Source organism: Molothrus aeneus, chromosome 2 (assembly GCF_037042795.1).
Source record: "Molothrus aeneus isolate 106 chromosome 2, BPBGC_Maene_1.0, whole genome shotgun sequence".
NCBI classification, from domain to species: Eukaryota; Metazoa; Chordata; class Aves; order Passeriformes; family Icteridae; genus Molothrus; species Molothrus aeneus.
The window spans coordinates 116,711,071-116,734,523 of record NC_089647.1 but is presented as its reverse complement, the minus strand read 5'-3'; the positions used below and the strand labels follow the sequence as shown (position 1 = coordinate 116,734,523).

The window sequence follows — 23,453 nt, the reverse complement described above, 5'->3', positions numbered from 1 at the left end:
GGAGAGCCCCACGGGTTGTGGTGGCCTCAGGGCAGGGGCCAGCACCTGTCCCTGGGGACCCCCACCCCACTGACCCAGCCCAGGGGGACCCCAGCCCAGGGGAGCCCTGGATGCAGATCCCCCTGAGCAGGGCTGGCCCCAGTCAGAGCCTGGGGAACCCCAGGAGAGCCCAGCCCCTGTGCCCACCCCACACTCACCATATCTGTGCTAGCACTGGCTGAGGTAACCCAGACTGGAAAAAAAAGTTCCTGGCTTGATCACCTGTAAAATAAACAGGAGATGGCTTCAGCTCCAGCTCCAAACAGCTGGCAGAGGGAATGGGGCATCAGGAGGCAAAACCAGCTGCCCAGCCCATGCCATGAGTGATGAGCATGGACAAAGCACTAAGAAAATTCCATGTAACAAAACAGAGCAATGAACAGGAGGCCTCCTATTGCCTTTGAGACCAAAGTTCGATGAAAATTTATTAGGATCAGTGCAATCCCTTGATTTGGAGCTTTGCTTCCCCCTGTTTCAATCAGTTCTGCATTTGGATCTTTCCAAGAGGTCAACCATGCTGATGTCAGTGCTGCACAAATTGGATTTCTAAACCTGATTTCAGTTAAAATGACACAGCTTTATTTAATCAGACCTTTTATTTATCATAATATTAGTGTGGTGAGCTGACCCCAGGCACAAAGAACCCATCACTCCCTTCCACAGCAGGATGGGGAACAGAAAATACCAGAAAATAACAGGAAAGCTGGGGGTGATGTGGCAAAATATGAGATATAAAATAAGAAATGGGGCTGATGTGGAACAATGAGATATAAAATAAGAAATACCTGTTCAAATTTTCTAATTATTATGCCCACATGTCTCCCAGGCAGCTCTGTGCACATTTAGGCTCCCTGGTTAAGATTTAACTAAACAAGATGAGAAGTGGAAGCTGTTTGCTTACCAGTGATAAATCCAGCAGTTGGTTTCAGACTATGGAACTGTTGATCATGTTTTGCTCTCTCCTCCACAGTAATAGCCCAGATATCCAGGTTGCCTGGTTCAGAAGAAATGGAGAAATGACATTGAGAAACATTCCCTAAAAACCAGCCCCTTTTCTTTGTGAGTGTCATTATCTCCTCAAACAACCCAAGGGTGGGAGGCCATTTGCCCCCAGAGCACTCACAGCTGAATTCCAGTTCCTTTACTGCAAAGGAACCTCTTCCCCCATCATCCCATCTGACCTGCCCACAGGGCAGGGAAATGGGAAATCTCAGCACTGAGATTGCTCTTTGTAACCCTTCTGCAGATCAGCTGCAAAACCCAAGTCCCAGATGGATTCCCAGGATGTGAAGGGAATGCAAGGAAGAGGAACTGTTCATCAGAGCTGAGTGACAGGGATGGGGTCAGGCCAAGGAGGGGAAATCTGGCTGAGTTTTACAGCAGGAATTGCTCCTGGCAGGGTGGGCAGGCCCTGGCACAGGGTGCCCAGAGCAGCTGGGGCTGCCCCTGCATCCCTGGCAGTGCCCAAGGCCAGGCTGGGCACTGGGGACAGTGGGAGGTGTCCACTGATGAGCATCCCAATCCAAACCAGTCTGGGATTCTGTGGTTTCATGTGAAGAGCAAAAAATCCTGTCCCTGCTGCACTGCCAGGGCCCAGCCTGGCCTTTTCACGGCATTTCCAGATGCTGCAACTTGCCCTGCTGTAAATGAAAAGATTAAAAATGTGTCACTTTTGTTCTAACCTAAACAACAAAAGGGGTGGGTGATGGGACAACAAGGCAAAATGTGGCAGTGATACCACCCAAAGGCATCTCCTGCACCTTTCAGCGCCTACCAAGTCCAGGAGGCCTGAAAGGAAGAAACATCTGCATTGTCCAGTGCAGCTGGAGCAGAATGAGGGGGTGCCCACTGCCTGAGAGGCCTGGCTGGGCCTGGCTGTGCCTGCAGGGCCAGAGGCTGGGGCTGGGAGGGGTGGCTGCAGCCCCAGGGCTCTGGGCTCTCAGCTGGGAGGTGTCTGCAAAGCAGCCACAAAGCCCAGGAACTCTCAGCTCAGAGGGATGCACAAACACTTCCCCAGAGAAAACCCTTGCAAAGGAACCTGTTTATGCCAAGTTATTGCACACAGGAACAGCTCAGAGCACACCAGAAAGCACTTACCCCCAAAAGGTGTTGGAAACTGAGCCATGGTTCTGTCACTTTTAGCTTGTTAATAGATGCCTGGAAAAGAACAAATTATATATTCAGCACAGTATCTTCCATTTTCCATATATTTTCTGTGTGATCAATTACTACAGAAGAAAAGAATGCAGTGAGGAAGCAGGATTGATTGTATCAATACTTCCCAGACCAACTGGGACTTCCAAAACTCAGTGTCTCATTTTTGCACATCTATGAGGGCACCTTCCTCCCAGCAAACAGCTACATTTCATTCTGCTCCAAGGATGGCCTCAAAGCAGCCTGGAGCTATAGATAATATTTCTTTATAAATGGAGATGGAGTGAGGGCAGAGCTCAGCCCCATCCAGGGATGCTGCTGCAGGCTCCATGCCTTTCCTGAGTGTCACAACCCCTGCTGCTGCTCAGGAGGGGAACTGGCTCCATTTCCAACTGCTGCAAGCCACCATCGGCGATCTGGGGTTTATTCCTGGCAGCAAATGCCCTGCCCTAAATTAAATTCAATGAAACCTCCATGTCCCGCTGTGTCCCCAGCCCTGAGGAGCAGCAAGGGCCCAAGGGAGGCCAGGGGAGCTCCAGGAGAGCACCACTGGCTCTGCCAACAAAGGCACCACACAGGCTCCAAATTTCATCTGCACACAGAGAAGGAAAACCATTTTTCTTGCTGCACACAAAGGCCGCCATGAGCTGCCTGAGCCAGGGGACAATGGCCAGCACAACAATGAGCCATGGCCTCTTGTCCTGGGAGATTCCACTCGTGTCTTCCAGGCAACAGCAGAAAGGCAGGGGGGAACAGAATCAGGAGAATCTTTTAGGCTGCCTGAACAGCAGCAGAAATTTATCAATATCCCTAAGAAAAGGCATTCACTTGCACCAACAATTTCCTTTTGTCTGAACTCCTGTTTGCTCCCCTCCCCATCCCCCTTTCACACTTCCCACATTCTCCTCTGGCCTCCAACTTGGGAGCCTCCTGTGCATCCCCTCCCCAGTGTCCCCTGTGCACAGAGCCCTGGCACTCGTGCCAGCCAGGCTCCCCAGCAGTTGGAATTTGGGGAATGAGGGACACAACCCTGCCTCTCTTTCCTCCTCATCTGGCCAAGCACCTGACCCCAAAGCCCTGTGCCCCAGGCCAGGGCAGCAGCTGATGCTGCTCCCAGGGCTTATCCCACAATTTCAAATTCCAGGTGCAGAGATCCAAGGGTTCAGAGCAGCCCCCTGAGCTGTGGGGCTCTCCCAGAAGCATTCCTGAAGTGCTGAAAGATCAGCACTTTTATCTTTGCCTGTTTGCTTATTGTTCTCTGCCCTGGGAAAGAACTCACAGATGCTGTGGGTTTCATGACTGCAGGGAAACCTTAAGGGAAAAAAAAGAGGAAAAAAAGAAGGAGAGAAAAAGGAGGAGGAAAAAAAGGAGAAGGAGGAAAAAAAGGAGGAGGGGGGAAAAAGGAGGAGGGGGAAAAAGGAGGAGGAAAAAAAGGAGGAGGAAAAAAAGGAGGAGGAAAAAAAGGAGGAGGAAAAAAAGGAGAAGGAGGAAAAAAAGGAGAAGGAGGAAAAAAAGGAGAAGGAGGAAAAAAAGGAGAAGGAGGAAAAAAAGGAGAAGGAGGAAAAAAAGGAGAAGGAGGAAAAAAAGGAGAAGGAGGAAAAAAAGGAGAAGGAGGAAAAAAAGGAGAAGGAGGAAAAAAAGGAGAAGGAGGAAAAAAAGGAGGAGGAAAAAAAGGAGAAGGAAAAAAAGTAGAAGGAAAAAAAGGAGGAGAGAAAAAGGAGGAAGAGGAAAAAAAAGGAGAAGGAGGAAAAAAAGGAGAAGGAGGAAAAAAGGAGAAGGAGGAAAAAAAGGAGAAGGAGGAAAAAAAGGAGAAGGAGGAAAAAAAGGAGGAGGGGGAAAAAAAGGAGGAGGGGGAAAAAAAGGAGGAGGGGGAAAAAAAGGAGGAGGGGGAAAAAGGAGGAGGAAAAAAAGGAGAAGGAAAAAAAGGAGAAGGAAAAAAAGGAGAAGGAAAAAAAGGAGAAGGAGGAAGAAAGGAGAAGGAGGAAAAAAGGAGAAGGAGGAAAAAAAGGAGAAGGGGGAAAAAGGAGGAGGAAAAAAAAGGAGAAGGAAAAAAGGAGAAGGAAAAAAAGGAGGAGAGAAAAAGGTAGAGAGAAAAAGGAGAAGGATGAAAAAAAAGGAGAAGGAGGAAAAAAGGAGAAGAAAAAAAGGAGGAGAGAAAAAGGAGGAGGAAAAAAAGGAGGAGAAAAAAAGGAGGAGGAGGAAAAAAAGGAGGAGGAAAAAAAGGAGGAGGAAAAAGTAAAAAAAAAAAAAAAAAAACCAACCCAAAACCAAAACCCCAAACAAGCCAAAACAAAACTAAAACAAAACCAAATGGAGAAAAAATGCCAAAAAAAGAAAAAAGAAAAAAGAAAAAGCAGGAAACCCCAAAAGCAGAAGTCCCTGCTGAAGCCCCCCTGTCAGAGCCCAGGCAGATTCCATATGATCTGCTCCTTTCCAGCACAAGGGGAAGCAGCAGAGCATTTACAGGCTCAGCCCTTAGGGAAGAGCCTCCTCCACAGCCTGCCAGGATTCCAAAGGAATTGAATTCCCCCTCTACCTTGAACACAGGGAGGGAGTGGGAAGTCTGAACACCAGCCCCGTGCTGGATGCCAAGGAAAGCAGAAACTATTCCAAAGAACCTCCAGAGGGAAGAAAAAAAAAGAAGAAAGCGAGAGAAAAACCAAAGCCAGCTGGGGGAATGGAGAGAAGGAGCAGAGAGCTGTGTCTAAATGTGAGAGGCTGAGACCCAAAGCAAAGCTGAGAGCAGCCAGAGAGACAGGGAAGCAAATGAGGGAAAGGCAAATCCCTCCCTGAGTGGAACACGCTGGGGTTTGCTGCTCATTGCTGATGGATCACCTGAGCTCCACAGGCACAGGTGTCACGCCTGGGGTCACACCAGGGACCCCAAGCCTCTGCCCAAAGGCTGCACCAGGTCCATGCTGAGCCCAGCTGCTCTGGGATTCTGTTTTTGGGGTTGAAGGGCTCAGGGATGGAGAACATGTCTTATTTATCCCCCAAAACATCTGGCACAGTTGGTATATTATAAAATACCATATATATGTAAAGTATTGTAAAGCAAATAAAGCAGCTGCTGACCAATGAGTTCAGGAATGATTCAAACAGGAAGAAGGGGAGACAAGCAGGGGAAGCACAACTGCACTGTCAGTGGCTCACACAGAGATCCCTGGGGAAGGCAGCCCAGAGCTGCCACAGCAGCAGTGAAACCAACAGTGCCTCCAAGGGTGTGTCCTGCACAGGAGGCAGGAGATGCAGCTGATACTTCATCCTGCTTCTAGACAGCACAACGAGGAACTTGGAGCTACTCACCCTTGCCTGTCAAAAAAGAGCTTAAGCCAGTGCTGCACTGGGATGTGCCAAACCAATCCAACATTAAACAGCTCCTTCCTACATAAATCCCTTCTCCCCTGAACAGCAGAGACCCACATCTCGTCCACAGGGTGGAAACCACTGAGCACTGGGGTCACTCACGAGTTCTGTACTTCCCAACCCTCCAGAAAAGGCAAATATTCCAGCTTGCACTTCCCAGGGTGGTGCCAACAGCAGCCACCCCACAGGTCCTGTCCCCACCAGGGCCAGAGGATGGATCCCAGGTGCTGGCCCAGCCCTGCCAGCCCCTGCAGTGCCAGCTGTGCCCCATGGGCACCTTGTCCCCAGCCCAGAGCACTCAGTGCCACCTGCAGGGGACACCTGCAGGGCTGGGCACTGCAAAGCTCCCTGGGCAGCCCCTGCCAAGGCCTGAGCTCCCTTTCCATGGGCAAATTGCTGCTGCTGTCCAAGCTGAGCCTGCCCTGGCCCAGCCTGAGGCCGTTCCCTGGGAGCAGAGCCTGGCACCCCTGGCTGTGCCCTCCTGGCAGGCCTGGGGGGCACTGGAGCGTGTGGGTGTTCCCAGGTCAGGGACAGCAGGGACAGATCAGTGCCACTGCAGGAGATCAATAAGGGGAAATCCCACAGCACCATCCCACAGCTGCTCTCTGGGATTTCCCCCTGCTCGGGCTCCTTGGCCCGTGCTGCTCTGGGCTGGCAAAAGGCCCCAGCTTGTGAAAGTTGTTCCATTGCCCTGAACACCTCTGGCTTCTGGGGCTTTCTGCAAAGCCCAAAAAGCCTGGGAGTGAAATCACAGAACGTGCAATGGTGTGGGTTGGGAGGGACCTCACAGCCCATCCAGTGCCAGCCCTTTCCCTGTCCCTTCCAGCAGAGGAAACTCCACAAGCTCCCCATGCATGGCCTCCCATGGAGTCAGAGCACCGGGAGCCTTCCCCACGCTGGCCTGGGGGTGACGAGGAGAGCCTGGCACGGGGATGGAAAGGAACAACAAACTCCAGCAAGGAGGAGGCACTGCAGCAGCACTTTTATATCAGCTACAACTGGGCTTTATCACCTGCACAATTATCTTTGGAGAGAATATATATATAAAATATATATAAATGAGAAACATTTGCTTACCCCCAGCTCCGAGTGAGGGAGACAAGGCCCTGCCCAGCCAGCTCAGCTCTCAGGGCTCTCCCTTCCACCTTACCCTGCTGTAGCTTACCTCAGAAATACTTAAATTCTTGATCCTCACTCCAAGTTGTTTCTTCTCATAAACCAATACTCTAGATACAAGCACTGTTTTAATACATATACTTAAAAAAAAAAAATATATATATAATATATATATATATATTAGGGTTTAAGGAATTGACTCCCCTTTACCTTGAACACAGGGGGAAGAGGAGAGAGAGTGGGAATATATGTATTATATATATAAGGTTATAAATATATAGATAGAATATATTAGGTTATATATTAATATATATTAAAATTAATTATAATAATTATAACAATATAATATATTATATAATATTATATATATAATATAATATTATATATAATATAATATATAATATTATATATAATATAATATTATAATATTAATATGTATTAAAATACATTAAAAATATATATAATCTAACTGTAACCTCACGAATTGTTCACATAAAAGTAAAACTGAACCATGTAGGGAACAACTCCACATATATAAAATCCCAGACCATATCTAAATTTAAGTACTAATGTTTAAAGCTTTTACCTCAAAAAAATGAGGAGGTTGAAAATATCTCCAGTAAAAACATTTATTCATAGGAGTCAGACAAATATGAAAATTCCTTTCACAGTGTATTATGTATGGACTTCAAAAATATGGCTCAGAACTTTATTAGAGTTTCTATTTAAAGTTATCTGTGCTCTGCTGAGGCCATGTTTACAGAGAAAACTGCAATAAAGCCACAGGAGGTATAAATGAACAATAATTGAGCTATTTCAGTGCTGTGTCCTTATACAGACACATTTCACACAAGAAAGATCCTGGCTTTGTTTGCCCTAAAATGCAACCCAGCATTTCTATTCCTAAACAATTCCTCAGGAGATAATTCTTGATCTGAATGCCAGAATTAATTCCTGAGGCCACTTATCAGTCACCTTCCTCCTCTGACAGGAAAAAAAAAGAGACAAACCCAACCAGATAAAGTCCCAACACCCTCCAAGCACTCCAAATGACAACAAAATCCCCCCAGCAGGACATGCCATGAGTGTCCCAGGCTGAGAGCAGCGTTTGGAGCCTGCAGATGCTCCATGGCAAAGCTCTGGACCAGGAGCACTCAAGGGACTCAGAGGTTTAGCAAAGCCTGGCAAGTCTGGGTCCGTGCTGGAAACAAAAGCATCTGGAGACATTCAGGGAATTCTGATCCTTGCTCTTTGGAGATCACATTTTACCTCAGTCACCACTCTGCAAAACTTGCCAGTTTCTGCTCCTTACAGCAATGACTGATAAAATAAAAACCTTCACAAATGTCAAGTCCTGCCATTTCTTCTATTTTGTACCCAGCACCCAGAACAGACTAACAAAGCAGCTCCCCACTGCAGATGTTTTTCAACGCCTGTGGCAATGATCAAACTGCTGAGGAGTCACCTCTGCAACCCAGAAACACGGAATGGCTTGGGTTGGGAGAGACCTCAAAGATCACCTGCCTGACAGGAGCAGAGGGAACGGCCTCAGGCTGGGCCAGGGCAGGCTCAGCTTGGACAGCAGCAGCAATTTGCCCATGGAAAGGGAGCTCAGGCCTTGGCAGGGGCTGCCCAGGGAGCTTTGCAGTGCCCAGCCCTGCAGGTGTCCCCTGCAGGTGGCACTGAGTGCTCTGGGCTGGGGACAAGGTGCCCATGGGGCACAGCTGGCACTGCATGGGCTGGCAGGGCTGGGCCAGCCCCGGGGATTTGGGATCTCTCACACATGGGCTCCTGCAGTCCCAGCTGAGCTGTGCCTGGATTGCAGCACCCTTCTCAAGAGGTGGCTGACTCTCATTTTAAAAGATTTAGCACAGTGAAAAGCCAGTGTGTCACTCAACTGTTTCTAAAGCCCTTAATAAGAAATAAGGATCTTGGTTTATTTTCACTTTAATAGCTGTTGGCTTCATTGAGAACCACCAGACCCTGTAAAGGAGGAATTCCAGGAGTTTCTTAGTGCTACAATTTGTTGGTTTTTTAAAGTTGCCTTTACTCACCCAGGTGCAGCAGTGACCTGTTGGCTCATTTTGTTTGTTTGGGGGAGTGTGTTAAAAACCCTCATTATCACAATGGCAGTGGGGAATTTCTGACTCCTCCTCCTTTAAAACAAGTACTGAACCCAAAAATCTGCAAGACAAGATTGGGAATACTTGCACACCTACAACAACCTTAACAGCAGCCTGACATTAGCTTCAAGAATGATCTGTGAAGGAGGACAAGGAAGTGCAGAGTAACCTGCTGGATGTGAGTGCTGTGTGCCCTGGATCTCACATCTGATTGATTTATCTCCACGACCTGCAGCTCCCACAGCAGATCCAGCAGAGCTGAGCAAGGGCCTGGAGCCTCCCCGTGCCCAGGAGAGGCTGAGGGAGCTGGGGCTGCTCAGCCTGGGAGGAGCCCCAGGGAGAGAGAGGGGCCTCAGCCCTGTCTGTCCCTGTGTCTGTCCCTGTGGCTGTCCCTGTGTCTGTCCCCGTGTCTGTCCCCGTGTCTGTCCCTGTGTCTGTCCCTGTGGCTGTCCCTGTGGCTGTCCCTGTGGCTGTCCCTGTGTCTGTCCCCGTGTCTGTCCCTGTGTCTGTCCCTGTGTCTGTCCCTGTGTCTGTCCCTGTGTGCAGAGGTCAGAGAAGGCCCGGGCTCTGCTCCAGGCCCAGCAATGGCCCCAGAGCCACGGGCAGGGCCTGAGCCCAGCAATTCCCCTGCACAGGAGGCACAACTTCTGCCCTGGGCAGGGACCGAGCTGGAGCAGAGCCCAGAGAGGGGCTGGAGTCTCCTCCCTGGGACATTCCAGAGCCACCTGGGCCCACCCTGTGCCCTCTGCTCTGGGATGGCCCTGCTGGAGCAGGGAGGGGGCACCAGGGACCCTCTGTGGTCCCTCCCAACCGCACCATCAGTGACTCCATGAACACCAAGAGAAGCAGGTAAAGCAGATAGGTTCTGGTATTTCCATCCCATCAGCTGAAGGCAGTGATGCTTTATTCCCAAGCTGCTCATCCAGCTGTGTCCATGGCCCCAGGACCCCTGAGCAATGGCACTCAGGACACTCTTGGAGCAGAAGAGGAGTGGCCAAAGCCTGGAGTCCAGCCTTGGCTGAGTCTGAGTGCTCTGTAGCCCCTCAGTGCCAGCTTTATGCTCATTTTATGGGAGTACCTTGTTCTAAGAGGAGTCTGAGAGCCACAGCACCCCTTTAACCTGGCCACCCTTAACTCTTGAAGCCCAGCTTTGAAAGCTGGATCACTTCTGTGGCCATTCCCCCTTACCCCATTCTGATCTCTCCAGCCCTCACCACAAAGAACCTTGTTCCTTCAGCTGCTGCCTCTGCAAGAACCACCCCAGCTGGGTTAGAGAATAAAGAATTACATGGCTTTTTGCAGCTTATCCCTTTCCTCATTCCTGCATCAACTCTCACACCTATCCCACCCATCTCAGGCCACTTTCTGTAGCAAGGGGGACACAGCTGCAGCACATCCAAGGCAAGAAGATCATGGAAATACTCTGGGAAGTGGCTGATGAACTTCTTCCCTCCCTCTCCCACAGACGCCCATGACACAACTCTGCAGGAACTCCCATTTCAGTCCAGCTGGATGTTTTTAAAGGAATTAGGGCAGCCAAAGGAATAGGCCGGAGCTGTTAAGTCTGGCTTGGACGGCAGTGGTGCCTTCCAGCCCAAGATTTAATCACTTTTAGGCCTGGCCTAATCCCCCATAGCTGTGCTGTGAAAATCCACGTGCTTGTCTCAGCTTTAGAGCTGACCCTTTGAAATGGGGACAATAATAAAAAAAAAGAAAATCGGTTATTCTTGAGTTGTTTCACTTCACCTTCCCCATTCTGCCACTAAGTAACAGCTCTGCTGGGGGAAGGGTAGGAAGGAAGAAAAAGCCCTGAGTCAGCACAAGGGCTGAGTCAGGGAGCTCAGGATGTGCAGCCCATTCCCTGCCCCCTGCTCCAGGCACAAGCAGCAGATAAAAGGTCTGGCAGGGCAGGGCCGGGCCACAGCTGCTGCTGAAAGCAAAGGCTCTGTGCCCTGCAGGACTCAGGGAGGTCACTCTGTCCCCTGCAAGCAGCTGCTCTCCTGAACTCTCCCGGTTACATAAGTGCAGGGCTCTGCTGGTGCAGATCTGGAAGCAGATTTTCAAAGAGTCATTTCCTAGGAGAATTATTCAGCATCCAGCAGCTCTTATCAGCATCTCAGGAGCTGTCAGCCCTCATCACCTCTGCCTCAGGCAGCTCCTCTCTCCCACCCAAGGACACTGGGCTCTGAATTTCCCCCATGCTCTGCCTTCTCAGCTCCTGCAGGACACGAGGAGCTCTTCAGATGCACAACCAGAATGTAACTGAGGCATTCACAGCAGGTTGTCACTTCTGTCACCCTCCTCCTGGGCACACCTAGCCCTGCTGCTCCAGCACTGGTTGGTCACAGGTGGCCAAGAACAGCAAGGGTCCAGCAAACAAGAAACAGCAGCTTTATAGGGAAGAAATGCAAACGTTGGAGAAACAGACACAGAAACTCCCTGGGACAGGTCAGGCCCTTAGGCATTTGTACAAACAAGGGATTTCCTTGCTCTGCAAAGGGGGCTGAGCAGGCACCAGCTCACAGGGAGGGTCAGGGACTCTCATAAAGCCTAACCAAGGAATTAAACATGGTAAAGTTCCATTGCTAGAGCTCCTGTCTCCTATTTAAAATCTCCCTCCAAGGAGATGAAGCAAAAAGGGCTTCACTGCATGAGACAGGGCCTATCCCAAAGCAAGGGTTTCCTGGTTCCATGAGATCAATTCCCTTCTAGAACCTGTTTGCACTCAAGAGCAAAACATCCCAGGTGTGACCACAAAAGCAGGCAAGTGGCACATGCAATGGGATAAGGGGAAAACAAACAGTCTGCAAGACACAACACAAACTGCAGACACATCTAGAACAGGCACACATACATTCCAAAAGGCACAATCCAACTGAAAGATCCTATTTCTAGATGAAATCAACTATTAATTGACTGCAAGTACATTCTAATGGCACAAAAATAAAAAAGTGTCAGCTTTCTTTCCAGGTGCCAACTGTGCTTTCCCAGCAGTTCCACTTAAACCAGGCTCCAGCAGCTCAACCACAACTGGAAAAATTTCAAGCCCTGGCTGGGGTAAAGCAACCACTGAATGTTTTGGGTTGGAGGGACCCTAAAGCTCATCCTATTGCACCTGGGCAGGGACACCTCCCACTGTCCCAGGTGCTCCAGCCCCAGTGCCCAGCCTGGCCTTGGGCACTGCCAGGGATGCAGGGGCTCCACAGCTGCTCTGGGAATTCCATCCCAGCCTCTGCCCACCCTGCCAGGGAAGGATTTCTCCCAGCATCCCATCCAACCCTGCTCTCTTCTAATGCTGAGATACAAGATCAGGAATAATCCTGCTGGATGCATTACCAGTGGGAATGGCAAGTTCAGACACAGCAAAGAAATGAGCAAAACCAGACAAACCGAGGGAAGACTTTCCATGGATTTCACTGGACTTGAGGGTGAGGATTTATGGAATAATATTTCCCCAAAGCAAGCAGAGAGTGAGGTTCAGGTTTGTCTCTACACAGAGCTACAGCCAAGGCAAGAGTTTCTTGGGACAAGAGCCAGATTTCAGCTCCAGCTCTGCCCCACAGAGCAGCCCTGAACACTGAGGATGGCTCCAAGTGACCCCAAGTTCCAGCTCCTCTGCAATTCTGCCAAGGGCTGGGAATCATTTCAGGCCATGCTGGAGAGAACAAGGATGTGCACACAAAGCCAAGAACTCCAAGGAAAAATCTAGATATGGAAGACAGGGTCTTTAAAAAACAACAAAAACCATGTATCAGCTAGGGAAGGGATGCTCATGCTCACTGTAAAGTACTTGGAGCTGCTCTGGAGGATGCAGGCTGGGGGAGAAGCACCATGTGCACTGACATTTTCCATGCTGGCTCTGAAAACTTTGTTATGATCCTTCTCTAAATGAGCCAGGAAGTCTGGACAGTTAATAACACTGCAAAGAGTAATTTTCCTGTCCTGAAATGCTTTAATACGTCTTTCCAGGATAAAAATTCCTTTCCTGCCAGAGGATAAGAACATTAAGGCTGTTGTTAGTGCTAATGGTTTATTTACTGTAAGTCACAAATCTGTGGCATGGGGAGGTTTGTTTACTGTAGCTCACAAATTTCTCCCCTGTGGCTACTTCAAAAGTCAACTGGTTTGCAGTTCCCTGTAATCAGGAAAATTTGCTACAAGGTTGTGGGGCAGCCTTGCACTGGGAAAAAAATCCAATTGCAAAACTGTAACATGATGCTGATTTCCCAACATAATAGATCTGAAAAACCTTTCAAGTTTGATTCAAGAAGAAAGCCAAGGCAGCTGTGACAACAAACCTTCTCCTTAAAAGCCTCACATTTGCAAGTTTTGACCGTGCTGCCTGATAATCAGTGCCCAAGTACACCCACAGATTGTTCCCCTGGGATGTCACAGCCTGAGCCTGCTCACTGCCACTGAGCTTGGTTCCTACAGAGCCACCTGAACTCTGCATCCCCAGAGAGAACCCCCAAATCCCTGGTGCTGGCCCAGCCCTGCCAGCCCATGCAGTGCCAGCTGTGCCCATGGGCACCTTGTCCCCAGCCCAGAGCACTCAGTGCCACCTGCAGGGGACACCTGCAGGGCTGGGCACTGCAAAGCTCCCTGGGCAGCCCCTGCCAAGGCCTGAGCTCCCTTTCCATGGGCAAATTGCTGCTGCTGTCCAAGCTGAGCCTGCCCTGGCCCAGCCTGAGGCCGTTCCCTCTGCTCCTGTCCCTGTTCCCTGGGAGCAGAGCCCGACCCCCCCGGCTGTGCCCTCCTGGCAGGGACTTGTGCAGAGCCACAAGGGCCCCTGAGCCTCCTTTGCTCCAGCCCCAGCCCCTGCCCAGCTCCCTCAGGGATTCTGCAGCCCCTGCCCAGCTCCCTCAGGGATTCTGCAGCCCCTGCCCAGCTCCCTCAGGGATTCTCCAGCCCCTGCCCAGCTCCGTTCCCTGCCCTGGACATTCTCCAGCCCCTCCAGGGCTCTCCTGCAGGAGCAGAACTGGGCACAGCCCTGGAGGGACCCCAGCACAGAGGGACAATCCCTGCCCTGCTCCTGCTGCACAGCCTGGGGCTGATCCAAGCCAGGATGTTACCTTTTTTCTCCCCCTGCCTTTGCTGAGGAAAGTGAAGAGATGAAACACAGTAAAGAGAGGTCAGGGAGAGGAGAGCCAAGGAATGATGAAGAGCAGGAAGGGCAGGACACAGCAACTCCCTGGTATCAACACAGCTCATCCCTGTCCTCCAACTCCCCCAGCACTCCAGTCAAAGCTCCCAAAGGCTGAGCTTTCCCAGGTTCACACCTCTGGGCAGAGATCAAACCTGCTCAGAAGGTGCTACACCCACCACAGAGCAATGATCTGAAGACAGAGTTTCCTTTAGGGTCTGGCTTGCCTTGACAGCAGCTTTGAGAGAAGCTTTCCCTGATCTTGAGCCCAGACCTCCCTGAGACAGCTCGAGCTGTTCCTCAGGTCCTGTCCCTGCTCACAGGGAGCAGGGATCAGTGCCTGACAATGCCAGATCTGAAAGGTTTGTACAATTTACAGCACGGGAGGAACAAGTGGCACAATTTATAGCTCATACTTGCAGCAGTGCATTAAACCAGACAATCCCAGCTCATCCAGGTGATTTCAGAAGCTGCTGCCACTCCTGACTGTGGAGCAGGATTCCTTTATTTCTCCATCTGGCTCGTTAAAAATAGGGGCAATCTGCCTTGGCAGCAGCCTTGTGACTGCAACAGGAGATGGCTCCAGGGCCACTTGCTGCAGCACCAAGCCCATGCCCAGCAGGGCTGGGGACAGCCTGGGGAGCAGGGGCTGTCCCAGCTGGCACTGCAGGCAGCAGGAACTGCTCAGCTCCTGGCTCAGCACAGCGTTCTCCACCAGCTGCCAACTGCCAGCATCTCCAGAATAACCTCTGCACACTAAAAATACATCTCTGGCTATTCACCCTCTGAGCTGAGAGCTCAAAATGAAAACTGGCATTCTAATGATGAATCTACAACTTCATCAATCATCACCTTCTGAAACAGCAAGCAAGAGTTTATGGCAGTCACTTGGCTGCAGAAGTGTAACCTAAAGGTATTTTATTTATTTAGGAAAAATTAACTTGTCAATATTTCAACTATTCCAAACCACCCTATACTGAAGCACTTACAATCAAACCTTCATCAGTCAAAAAAAAAAAAAAGCCTTTCTCAAAATCAACAGTGAAGTTGCCAATTCTCCTGGAAAGTACCACAGGTGTTTACTGGTGCTTGAAGTGAAGAGAAAACCCAAAATGAACGTGCTGGGGTGAAGAGTTGGCTGCTTGGAGAGGAAGGAATCTGAACTTTTGCCTCAAAATTAACTTGTTCCCCTTTGGGGAAGGGAAAGGGTAATAACAACCACCAGTGAGTGTGGAAAATGAATACACAGAACCAGAGAATGGTTTGGAAAGGACCTTAAACTCATCAACTCATCCCCTGCCATGGCAGGGACACCTCCCACTGTCCCCAGTGCCCAGCCTGGCCTTGGGCACTGCCAGGGATGCAGGGGCAGCCCCAGCTGCTCTGGGCACCCTGTGCCAGGGCCTGCCCACCCTGCCAGGGAGGAAATTGTTCCTGATATCTGATCTAAACCTGTAATTTTTCAGTGTGAAGCCATTCCCTGGGTGCTGTCCCTGCATCCCCTGGAAATTGTCTCTCTCCAGCTTTCCTGGGGCTCCTGCAGGCCCTGCAAGGCCACCCTGAGCTCAGCCCAAAGCTTCTCCTGTGCAGGTGAACAATCCCAGCTGTGCCAGCCTTTCCTCCCAGCAGAGCTGCTCCATCCCTCTGCCCATCCTGGAGCCTCCTCTGGGCTCTCTGCAGCAGCTCCAGCTCCTCCCTGGGCTGGGGCAGCTCTGCAGGTGGGAAATCACCTGAGACAGGGGCTCAGGGACACAATCCCAATCCCAATCCCAAACCCTCTCTTGATCCCAGCAGGGGGCTCAGGGCTGGGGCAGGCCCAGCTCTCCCAGGACTGCTCCCTCTGCTCATCCCAGCCTGATGATTGGGATTGCCCCAACCCAAGTGCAGCACTGGGTATTTCCTAAAGCAGAACCAACAGAGGCCCTGAAGGTGCCCAGGATGATCCACAGCATTCTCCAGGTGACAAGTTCAGTCCCCAAGCTGTGACCAGCCAGACCAGGCCCCATGGAGCACTTATTACATCAAATCCACTTTGCTTTCTGACAGAAATTGATAATTAAGTACCTGTAGAGATAGAACTACATGAACATGCCTCAGTTCTCATCTGATTAAATGCTGCTGCTGACAGTTTGAGAACCCAAGCACTCAGCACTCCTCCAAATGTTCAGCTGGACTGATGCAACTTTCAGGCAGGAAACCCCAAATTATGCAAGAAAAAAAAAATCCAGTAAAAAAAGCACCACTTCATATGTTTAAAGGAGGAAACAGCAGCAGCAAATAATCCTCAGCTAAGGTCCTCAGCAAGAGATGCCCTCACACTCTACACTGAAGAGGCCATTTACTCACACACTTCTGTTCTTTTCTCCTTTTATTTGTAGTTCTCCAGCAAACATTATCCATGACAACTTTCAAGCTACAGGAGCTCTATATGGCAACAGCTCATGGCTTCCAGCCCTGAGGAATCCCACTAATGATTTCAATGAAATGAGGACAAATGAAGGAATAACACAAGTATTGGGGTGTATGTTTGTCTATGGCCCTTTTAATCATTGCTTGGACAGCTGGGAATTGGAATGCCTGAGGAGCAGGAAGGAAGGAGAAAAACAACCCAAGCAGCACCTCTTGTTCCTTCAGGGCATGAACAAAGGAGAAAGATTTTTGAATTGGGCCCAGCAGAAAAATCAGCATCTTCCAATCCTGAGATCATTCCCTCAGCCTTCTGGAAGGTTCCTGTTTAAGGCTTTCAGGGCCTCCCAAATCCTGGCAGCCAGCAGCCAGGACAGGGTCAGAGCACTTCAAATCCCTCAGGAACTGGAGAGACCAGCTGGGACAATCAGGTTGGAATGAGGCAAAGAAACAGAGCAAATCCTGCAGCCTGAGGAGGAAATGCAACACCTCAGGATAACGTGCACCAGAACCTGGCAGGGAGCTCTGGGGACACTCCCAACAACCACCATGGAAAGGAGGCAAAATCCCTGAAACACACAGGGGCATGGCAGAGCTGAGGCCACAAAGCCCAGCAGGAAGCCCAGAATCCCAGAAGGATGCACTGGGAGGGACCCTAAAGCTCATCCCACGCCAGCCCTGCCATGGCAGGGACACCTCCCACTGTGCCAGGCTGCTCCAAGGCCTGGCCTTGGGCACTGCCAGGGACCCAGGGCAGCCCCAGCTGCTCTGGGCACCCTGTGCCAGCAGCCCAAATTGGGCTACCAGAGGACTAAGTTTTGTGTTTTGCTCACCTGCTTCAGAATCTGGAGTCTTCTGTGAGTTTCTTTGAAATTCATTTCATTGCTGGCAGCTCAGGAAGCTGTTAGACCACTTGGCAATAAAACCTGCAGAATATCAAGACCCATCCAAACACACCTGCCTGAACAGGCAAACACCACACGTGGCTTCCCCCAGAGCCTGGAGAGAACATTCCTAATAAATCCTGCAGGGATCCAGCATGAAGGGCATGAGGCACCCTGCCCACACCCTGGGGTTCAGGCTGCTTTCCCCAAAGACTAAAAAAGCTTTGATTAGAAAAAGAAAAAAAAAAAAAATCTAAAAAAAAAAATCTAAAAGCAAAACTTTTAGATTTGATATTCCAGGGAACTGCACATGGGAATTCAATGGAAGCCTGGAAAAGAGTGTGTGTGACAGAAGAATTGATCTGCTTTGGAAAACAGCAGTTGCAGAGTACCAAGCCCCAGTAACACACAGAAATCACATGTGAATGGAGCATTAGGAAAAAAAAACCCAAAGAGCCTGAGGGGGAACCATGGATGTTCCAAGCAGGATCTCACAGTTGCAAGTGAGATTTAATTTGGTTTCAATGCAAAGTTCGGTGTTTGGAGCCATAACAAACTCACACAAACCTCATTTTTTAAATGCTTCTCCCTAGACTGGGCAGACTGAACAGATACACAGAGATCTAAGGGGAAAAAAAAAAGAGCCATAACATTAAAATGTAACAGCCTGGCCAAAAATATGAGTAACCAGATGACAGTGCCAGAGGTCAGAGATCCAGCAGCACTGCTCCTGCCAGCCATTGAAAGGCAGCAATAAAGGAGCCCTGCAAGGAGGCTCGGAGCCAGCACCGTCCCCAGGGACAAAGAACTTCACACATTTTGTTCAGTTACCTTGCCAAGAACTTCCCCACTGTATCCAACACCAACCACTGAATCTGCAAGGAATATAATGCTTCTACAGCAACCAGCTGTGGAGATATTTCTCAAACAGGACAAATTGGACACAAATGCCAAATACTTTCCCAAGTAATTTAGCCTATTCCTAGTGGGAGGAGAACACTCTGGTCACTGCTGTGATCCAAACACAGTGTAAATCTGAGTTCTGAGAACTCAGGCAGCCGAAAACAAATCTGATAACCAGGAGCAGATAAGCAGACACCCAGGTGTGCACTTCTGTTAATCTGCCAGGACATGACTCCAGCAGCCTCTCTCCTTGGGAGCAGCACCTCCATGAGACTTTTCCACACTGGTTACACTCCCCCACCAACAGAGCAACTTTACAAACATTGCCATGTCCCTTGGAAGAGTTCACCAGGGAATCTTCTGGGGAGGTGAAGCAGTCACAAAACAAACCAGCTCTACAGTGGCACCTGCACGTGAACCTCAGCAAGAGAGGAGAGGGCTGGAGAGTGCCCAGGGCAGGGAACGGAGCTGGGCAGGGGCTGCAGAATCCCTGAGGGAGCTGGGCAGGGGCTGCAGAATCCCTGAGGGAGCTGGGCAGGGGCTGCAGAATCCCTGAGGGAGCCGGGCAGGGGCTGCAGAATCCCTGAGGGAGCTGGGCAGGGGCTGCAGAATCCCTGAGGGAGCTGGGCAGGGGCTGGGGCTGGAGCAAAGGAGGCTCAGGGGCCCTTGTGGCTCTGCACAAGTCCCTGCCAGGAGGGCACAGCCGGGGGGGTCGGGCTCTGCTCCCAGGAACAGGGACAGGAGCAGAGGGAACGGCCTCAGGCTGGGCCAGGGCAGGCTCAGCTTGGACAGCAGCAGCAATTTGCCCATGGAAAGGGAGCTCAGGCCTTGGCAGGGGCTGCCCAGGGAGCTTTGCAGTGCCCAGCCCTGCAGGTGTCCCCTGCAGGTGGCACTGAGTGCTCTGGGCTGGGGACAAGGTGCCCATGGGGCACAGCTGGCACTGCAGGGGCTGGCAGGGCTGGGCCAGCCCCGGGGATTTGGGGGTTCTCTGTCTGAAATCTGGGCCCTGTAACCCCCAGAACAATGCAGGGATCTGGCTCTCACCATGCTGAGATGAAGCCACTCCTGCTCGAGGTCTCTTGATGTGCAGAGCCATAAAAAGACCCAACCTCCCTCCTGCAGGCCAACAGGCACCTCAGCTGAAGAATTTTTCTCAGCAAAACAAGAATAAGACAACCTAAGAATTTGTGTGTGTGCCTTCCCCTAGCTCAAACACAAACCAGCAAACCTCCATGTAACTTGTAAAAACAAGGAAAATCAAGTCTAATATTAGGTTCATGCACATCACCCAAGTGCACATCTTTGGAATGTTTATTTTAGAAGTCTACAAATCAAAAAAGAGGTGGAAACCACCTAACTAGGTAACAGCTCTCCTTCCTTCTATCATAACATGGCTTTGTTTCTATTTAAATCTTCACAGAATAAAGTTTTTAATCTTTAATGAGACAAAGCCAAGCTAATGCAAGATGGAATTACTGGTGGGATGTGTTCACCTGGTTTCATAATGCTGTATATACAGGGATAACACAGAACTCCACAGGTAAATGTTTGAAACCCCAGCATGGTTTGGGTTGGGAGGGACGTTCAAGCTCATCCACTGTCCCAGGTGCTCCAGCCCCAGTGCCCAGCCTGGCCTTGGGCACTGCCAGGGATGCAGGGGCAGCCCCAGCTGCTCTGGGCACCCTGTGCCAGGGCACAATTCCTCATTGCCAAGATCCCACCCAGCCCTGCTGCTCCTCCATCTCCTGTGTCCTGTCACTGTGTGCCCCTGACAAGTGCCTCAGCTGGGATGGAATCCATTTCCCCCTTTGCTCAGCTCTGCTCACCTGGTGTTTTCCCAGCTCCCCTCCCCACCCCAGAGCCTGGCTCCTGGTGGGATCTCAGCTCCTTCACAGAAATCCTGGAGAATGGCCCCAGCTGGGGCTGCCCCTGCATCCCTGGCAGTGCCCAGGGCCAGGTTGGACCCTGGGGCTGGAGCAGCCTGGGGCAGTGGGAGGTGTCCCTGCCATGGCAGGGCTGGCACTGGGCGGGCTCTGAGGTCCCTCCCAGCATTCAGGGAGTGCCAGAAAAGCCAGGGCAGCCCCTTGTCCATGGCTGGCACAAAGCAGACCCTGCTGCTGCCACACTGAACTCAATCAGAGCAGAGGCAGCCTGGGAAGCTGCATCCTGCTGGATCCAGGTCACCTGCAGCCTTCTGCCCTTGCATTTACTGCCTTCCAAACCTCTCCAGCTAAAAGCTGTCTCACATGGAGAGGAACTGCACACCAGGGTCTCTGGGGAGGATTCAAGGACTTTTGTTTAATAAGTATTTATTTATTTCTCCCCTTTCCTTTTTTTTTTCCCCTCCCTTCTGAAGCTGGGAAAGGATAGCAAAGCACAATAAACCTGCCCACAAAAGGAAATGAAGAGTCACCAGAATTTCAGTGCTCAAGTCCCTGGGTCTCATTTCAGTGCACAAAGCTGCACTGAGTCAGCATTTTTCATTCATAATGCTGGCAGGATTCTGAAGGGGGTGTTTTAAAGAGGAGGACTCAGTTTCTGTCACTGCTTTGAACTTCCCAAGCAGAATGTCTCATTTTAACCTATCAACTGAAGAGATTCACATGGTTATATTCCCTGCACACAGGCAGCTGCTGCCCTGCCCCAGCCAGACTGGCTTTGTTTCCCTAGCAAAGCCCAGGTGCTTTAATGCAGGATTGCACCAAGGTAATCCAGGGAAAGCCGGAACTTGGCATCACCACAAGAGATTCCAGAGACTCCAGGAACTGAGCAGCCCCAGCACCATGGCCTGATTTCCTTGGAGCCACAGAGGAACATCTTCCTGCTGGAAGCACGGAGGGCAGGAAAAAATGCAACATGATTTCTGACCCTTCACGTCATTCCTGACTGCAGCAACTTTATCACCTGTCAAAAAACCCTCCTGGCCTCTGACTTGCATCAAAAAGTCCTCAAAACCCCCAAAGACACAATGGGCAAAAAGTTGATTATTCAGCCAGCAGCAGAGCCCAGGCAGCAAGGAGTGCAGCAGAACAGAGAGCAGCCTGTGAGGCTGAGCTTGCAGCACCATGTCAGCCATCCCTGGGGCTCACTGAGCCCTGCCAGCCCAGCACCAGCACCAGCACCAGCACCAGCACCGCATCAACACCAGCACCAGCACCAGCACAGCCAAGGCACGGAAAGCTCAGAGCTGGGGCTCTGCCAGCCTGCCTCAGCTCTGCCAGCCTGCCCCAGCTCTGCCACCCTGCCCCCAGCTCTGCCACCCTGCCCCCAGCTCTGCCACCCTGCCCCCAGCTCTGCCAGCCTGCCCCAGCTCTGCCACCCTGCCCCCAGCTCTGCCAGCCTGCCCCAGCTCTGCCACCCTGCCCCCAGCTCTGCCAGCCTGCCTCAGCTCTGCCACCCTACCCCCAGCTCTGCCCCCAGCTCTGCCCCCAGCTCTGCCCCCAGCTCTGCCCCCAGCTCTGCCACCCTGCCTCAGCTCTGCCACCCTGCCCCCAGCTCTGCCACCCTGCCCCCAGCTCTGCCAGCCTGCCCCAGCTCTGCCAGCCTGCCCCAGCTCTGCCCCCAGCTCTGCCAGCCTGCCTCAGCTCTGCCACCCTGCCCCAGCTCTGCCAGCCTGCCCCAGCTCTGCCACCCTGCCCCCAGCTCTGCCAGCCTGCCTCAGCTCTGCCACCCTGCCCCAGCTCTGCCAGCCTGCCCCAGCTCTGCCCCCAGCTCTGCCAGCCTGCCCCAGCTCTGCCACCCTGCTCCAGCTCTGCCAGCCTGCCCCAGCTCTGCCAGCCTGCCCCAGCTCTGTCCCCAGCTCTGCCCCCAGCTCTGCTCCCCTGCCCCAGCTCTGCCCCAGCTCTGCCAGCCTGCCCCAGCTCTGCCCCAGCTCTGCCAGCCTGCCTCAGCTCTGCCACCCTGCCTCAGCTCTGCCAGCCTGCTCCAGCTCTGCCCCCAGCTCTGCCAGCCTGCCCCAGCTCTGCCAGCCTGCTCCAGCTCTGCCCCAGCTCTGCCAGCCTGCTCCAGCTCTGCCCCAGCTCTGCCAGCCTGCCCCAGCTCTGCCCCAGCTCTGCCAGCCTGCCCCAGCTCTGCCCCCAGCTCTGCCACCCTGCCCCCAAGTGATGGGGAGTCCAGCAAGGACAAAGCCATCCCACAGCCCCCTGCTCCTTTCAGTCCTTCAGTTCTCCTCCTCTCTCAGCAAGGACTCCAAAGTCTGTCGTGAGAGACAAGTGGGAGCAGAGTGAAACCAGCTCAGACCCCACCAGTTCACCTGAAAAATTCTGAATTCTCCAACTGAAATCTCAAGAGTTTGGCTGCAGTTTGACCAAGAAGCACAGCACAACACATCAGCATTGGAGAGAGCTGCCAGGGAGGGCTGGAGTGCCCATCCCTGAGGTGGCACTCAGAGCTCTGGGCTGGGGACAAGGAGGGCACTGGGCACAGCTGGGGCTCCATGGGCTGGGAGGGCTTTTCCAGCCTCAGGGATTTGGGGATTCTGGGAAATGCTGATGTTCAAAGGCTCAGAGATCCCACATCACCTTTTGCTGTACACAGACTGTATTCAAATTAAAAGTGTGATTAACAGAAAACCTTGCCAGATTTCCTAAAATCAGAGAATCCCAGAATATCCTGAGCTGGAGGGACCCCCAGGGACCCCCCAGTGCCAGCCCTGCCCTGCCCAGAGCCCAGCAAGCCCAGCCTGGGCATCCCTGGCAGCGCTGGCCAAAGGCTCCTGGAGCTGTGGCAGCCTCGGGGCCGTGCCCATTCCCTGGGCAGCCTGGGCAGTGCCAGCACCCTCTGGGCAAGGACCTTGCCCTAAAATCCAACCTAAATCCCTCCAGGCCCAGCCCCAGCCCCTCTCTGGTGCTGTCCCTGTCACCAGAGAGAAGAACAGGAATGGGCACCACATGTTCACGGAGAGCTGGGGGACAGGAGAGGCACCCAGGGCTTTGGTTTTAAGTTCAAAACTCTTTGGTTAAATATCCCCAGTATTTAACACAGATACAGTGATTTTTTGAGCCACACAATAGCATTTGTCAGCAGCTCAGAGTAATGCTGAGAGCCCTTGACTCTAAAGGATGCAGCTTTCTCCCTCCTCACAAAGCAAAATTGTTCTGCTTGCATCATCTGCAGACAGCACGAGCTCGAAGCAGTGGCCTCAGATTGAGAGACTGAGTTGAAAGAGCAGCAGCAAACAATCCATGGCAGACAATCCTGCCAGACTGCAGCTGGAGAACTTCCTATTCCTGTGTCACAAGAGCTCTCCAGTCACTGTGCAGAGCTCTGGGATTTATGGGCCATCCTTCAGTTCTGACTCTGCAAAAAGGATGACTAAAC

General features: G+C 51.6%; 1 protein-coding gene across 3 annotated transcripts in view; it reads right to left on the bottom strand.

Annotated features, from left to right (window-relative positions):
• Positions 1-23,453, bottom strand: part of ITSN1 (intersectin 1) — a 118,880-nt gene that overhangs the window by 87,886 nt on the left and 7,541 nt on the right. For all 3 annotated transcript variants that reach the window (XM_066545585.1, XM_066545586.1, XM_066545587.1), the window contains exons 2-4: positions 2,137-2,196; positions 941-1,033; positions 198-261 (exon numbers count right to left, since the gene is read on the bottom strand). In XM_066545585.1, coding sequence (XP_066401682.1) covers positions 198-261; positions 941-1,033; positions 2,137-2,164 — 185 coding nt within the window. In that variant the 5' untranslated portion in view covers positions 2,165-2,196. The remainder of the gene's footprint in view (positions 1-197; positions 262-940; positions 1,034-2,136; positions 2,197-23,453) is intronic.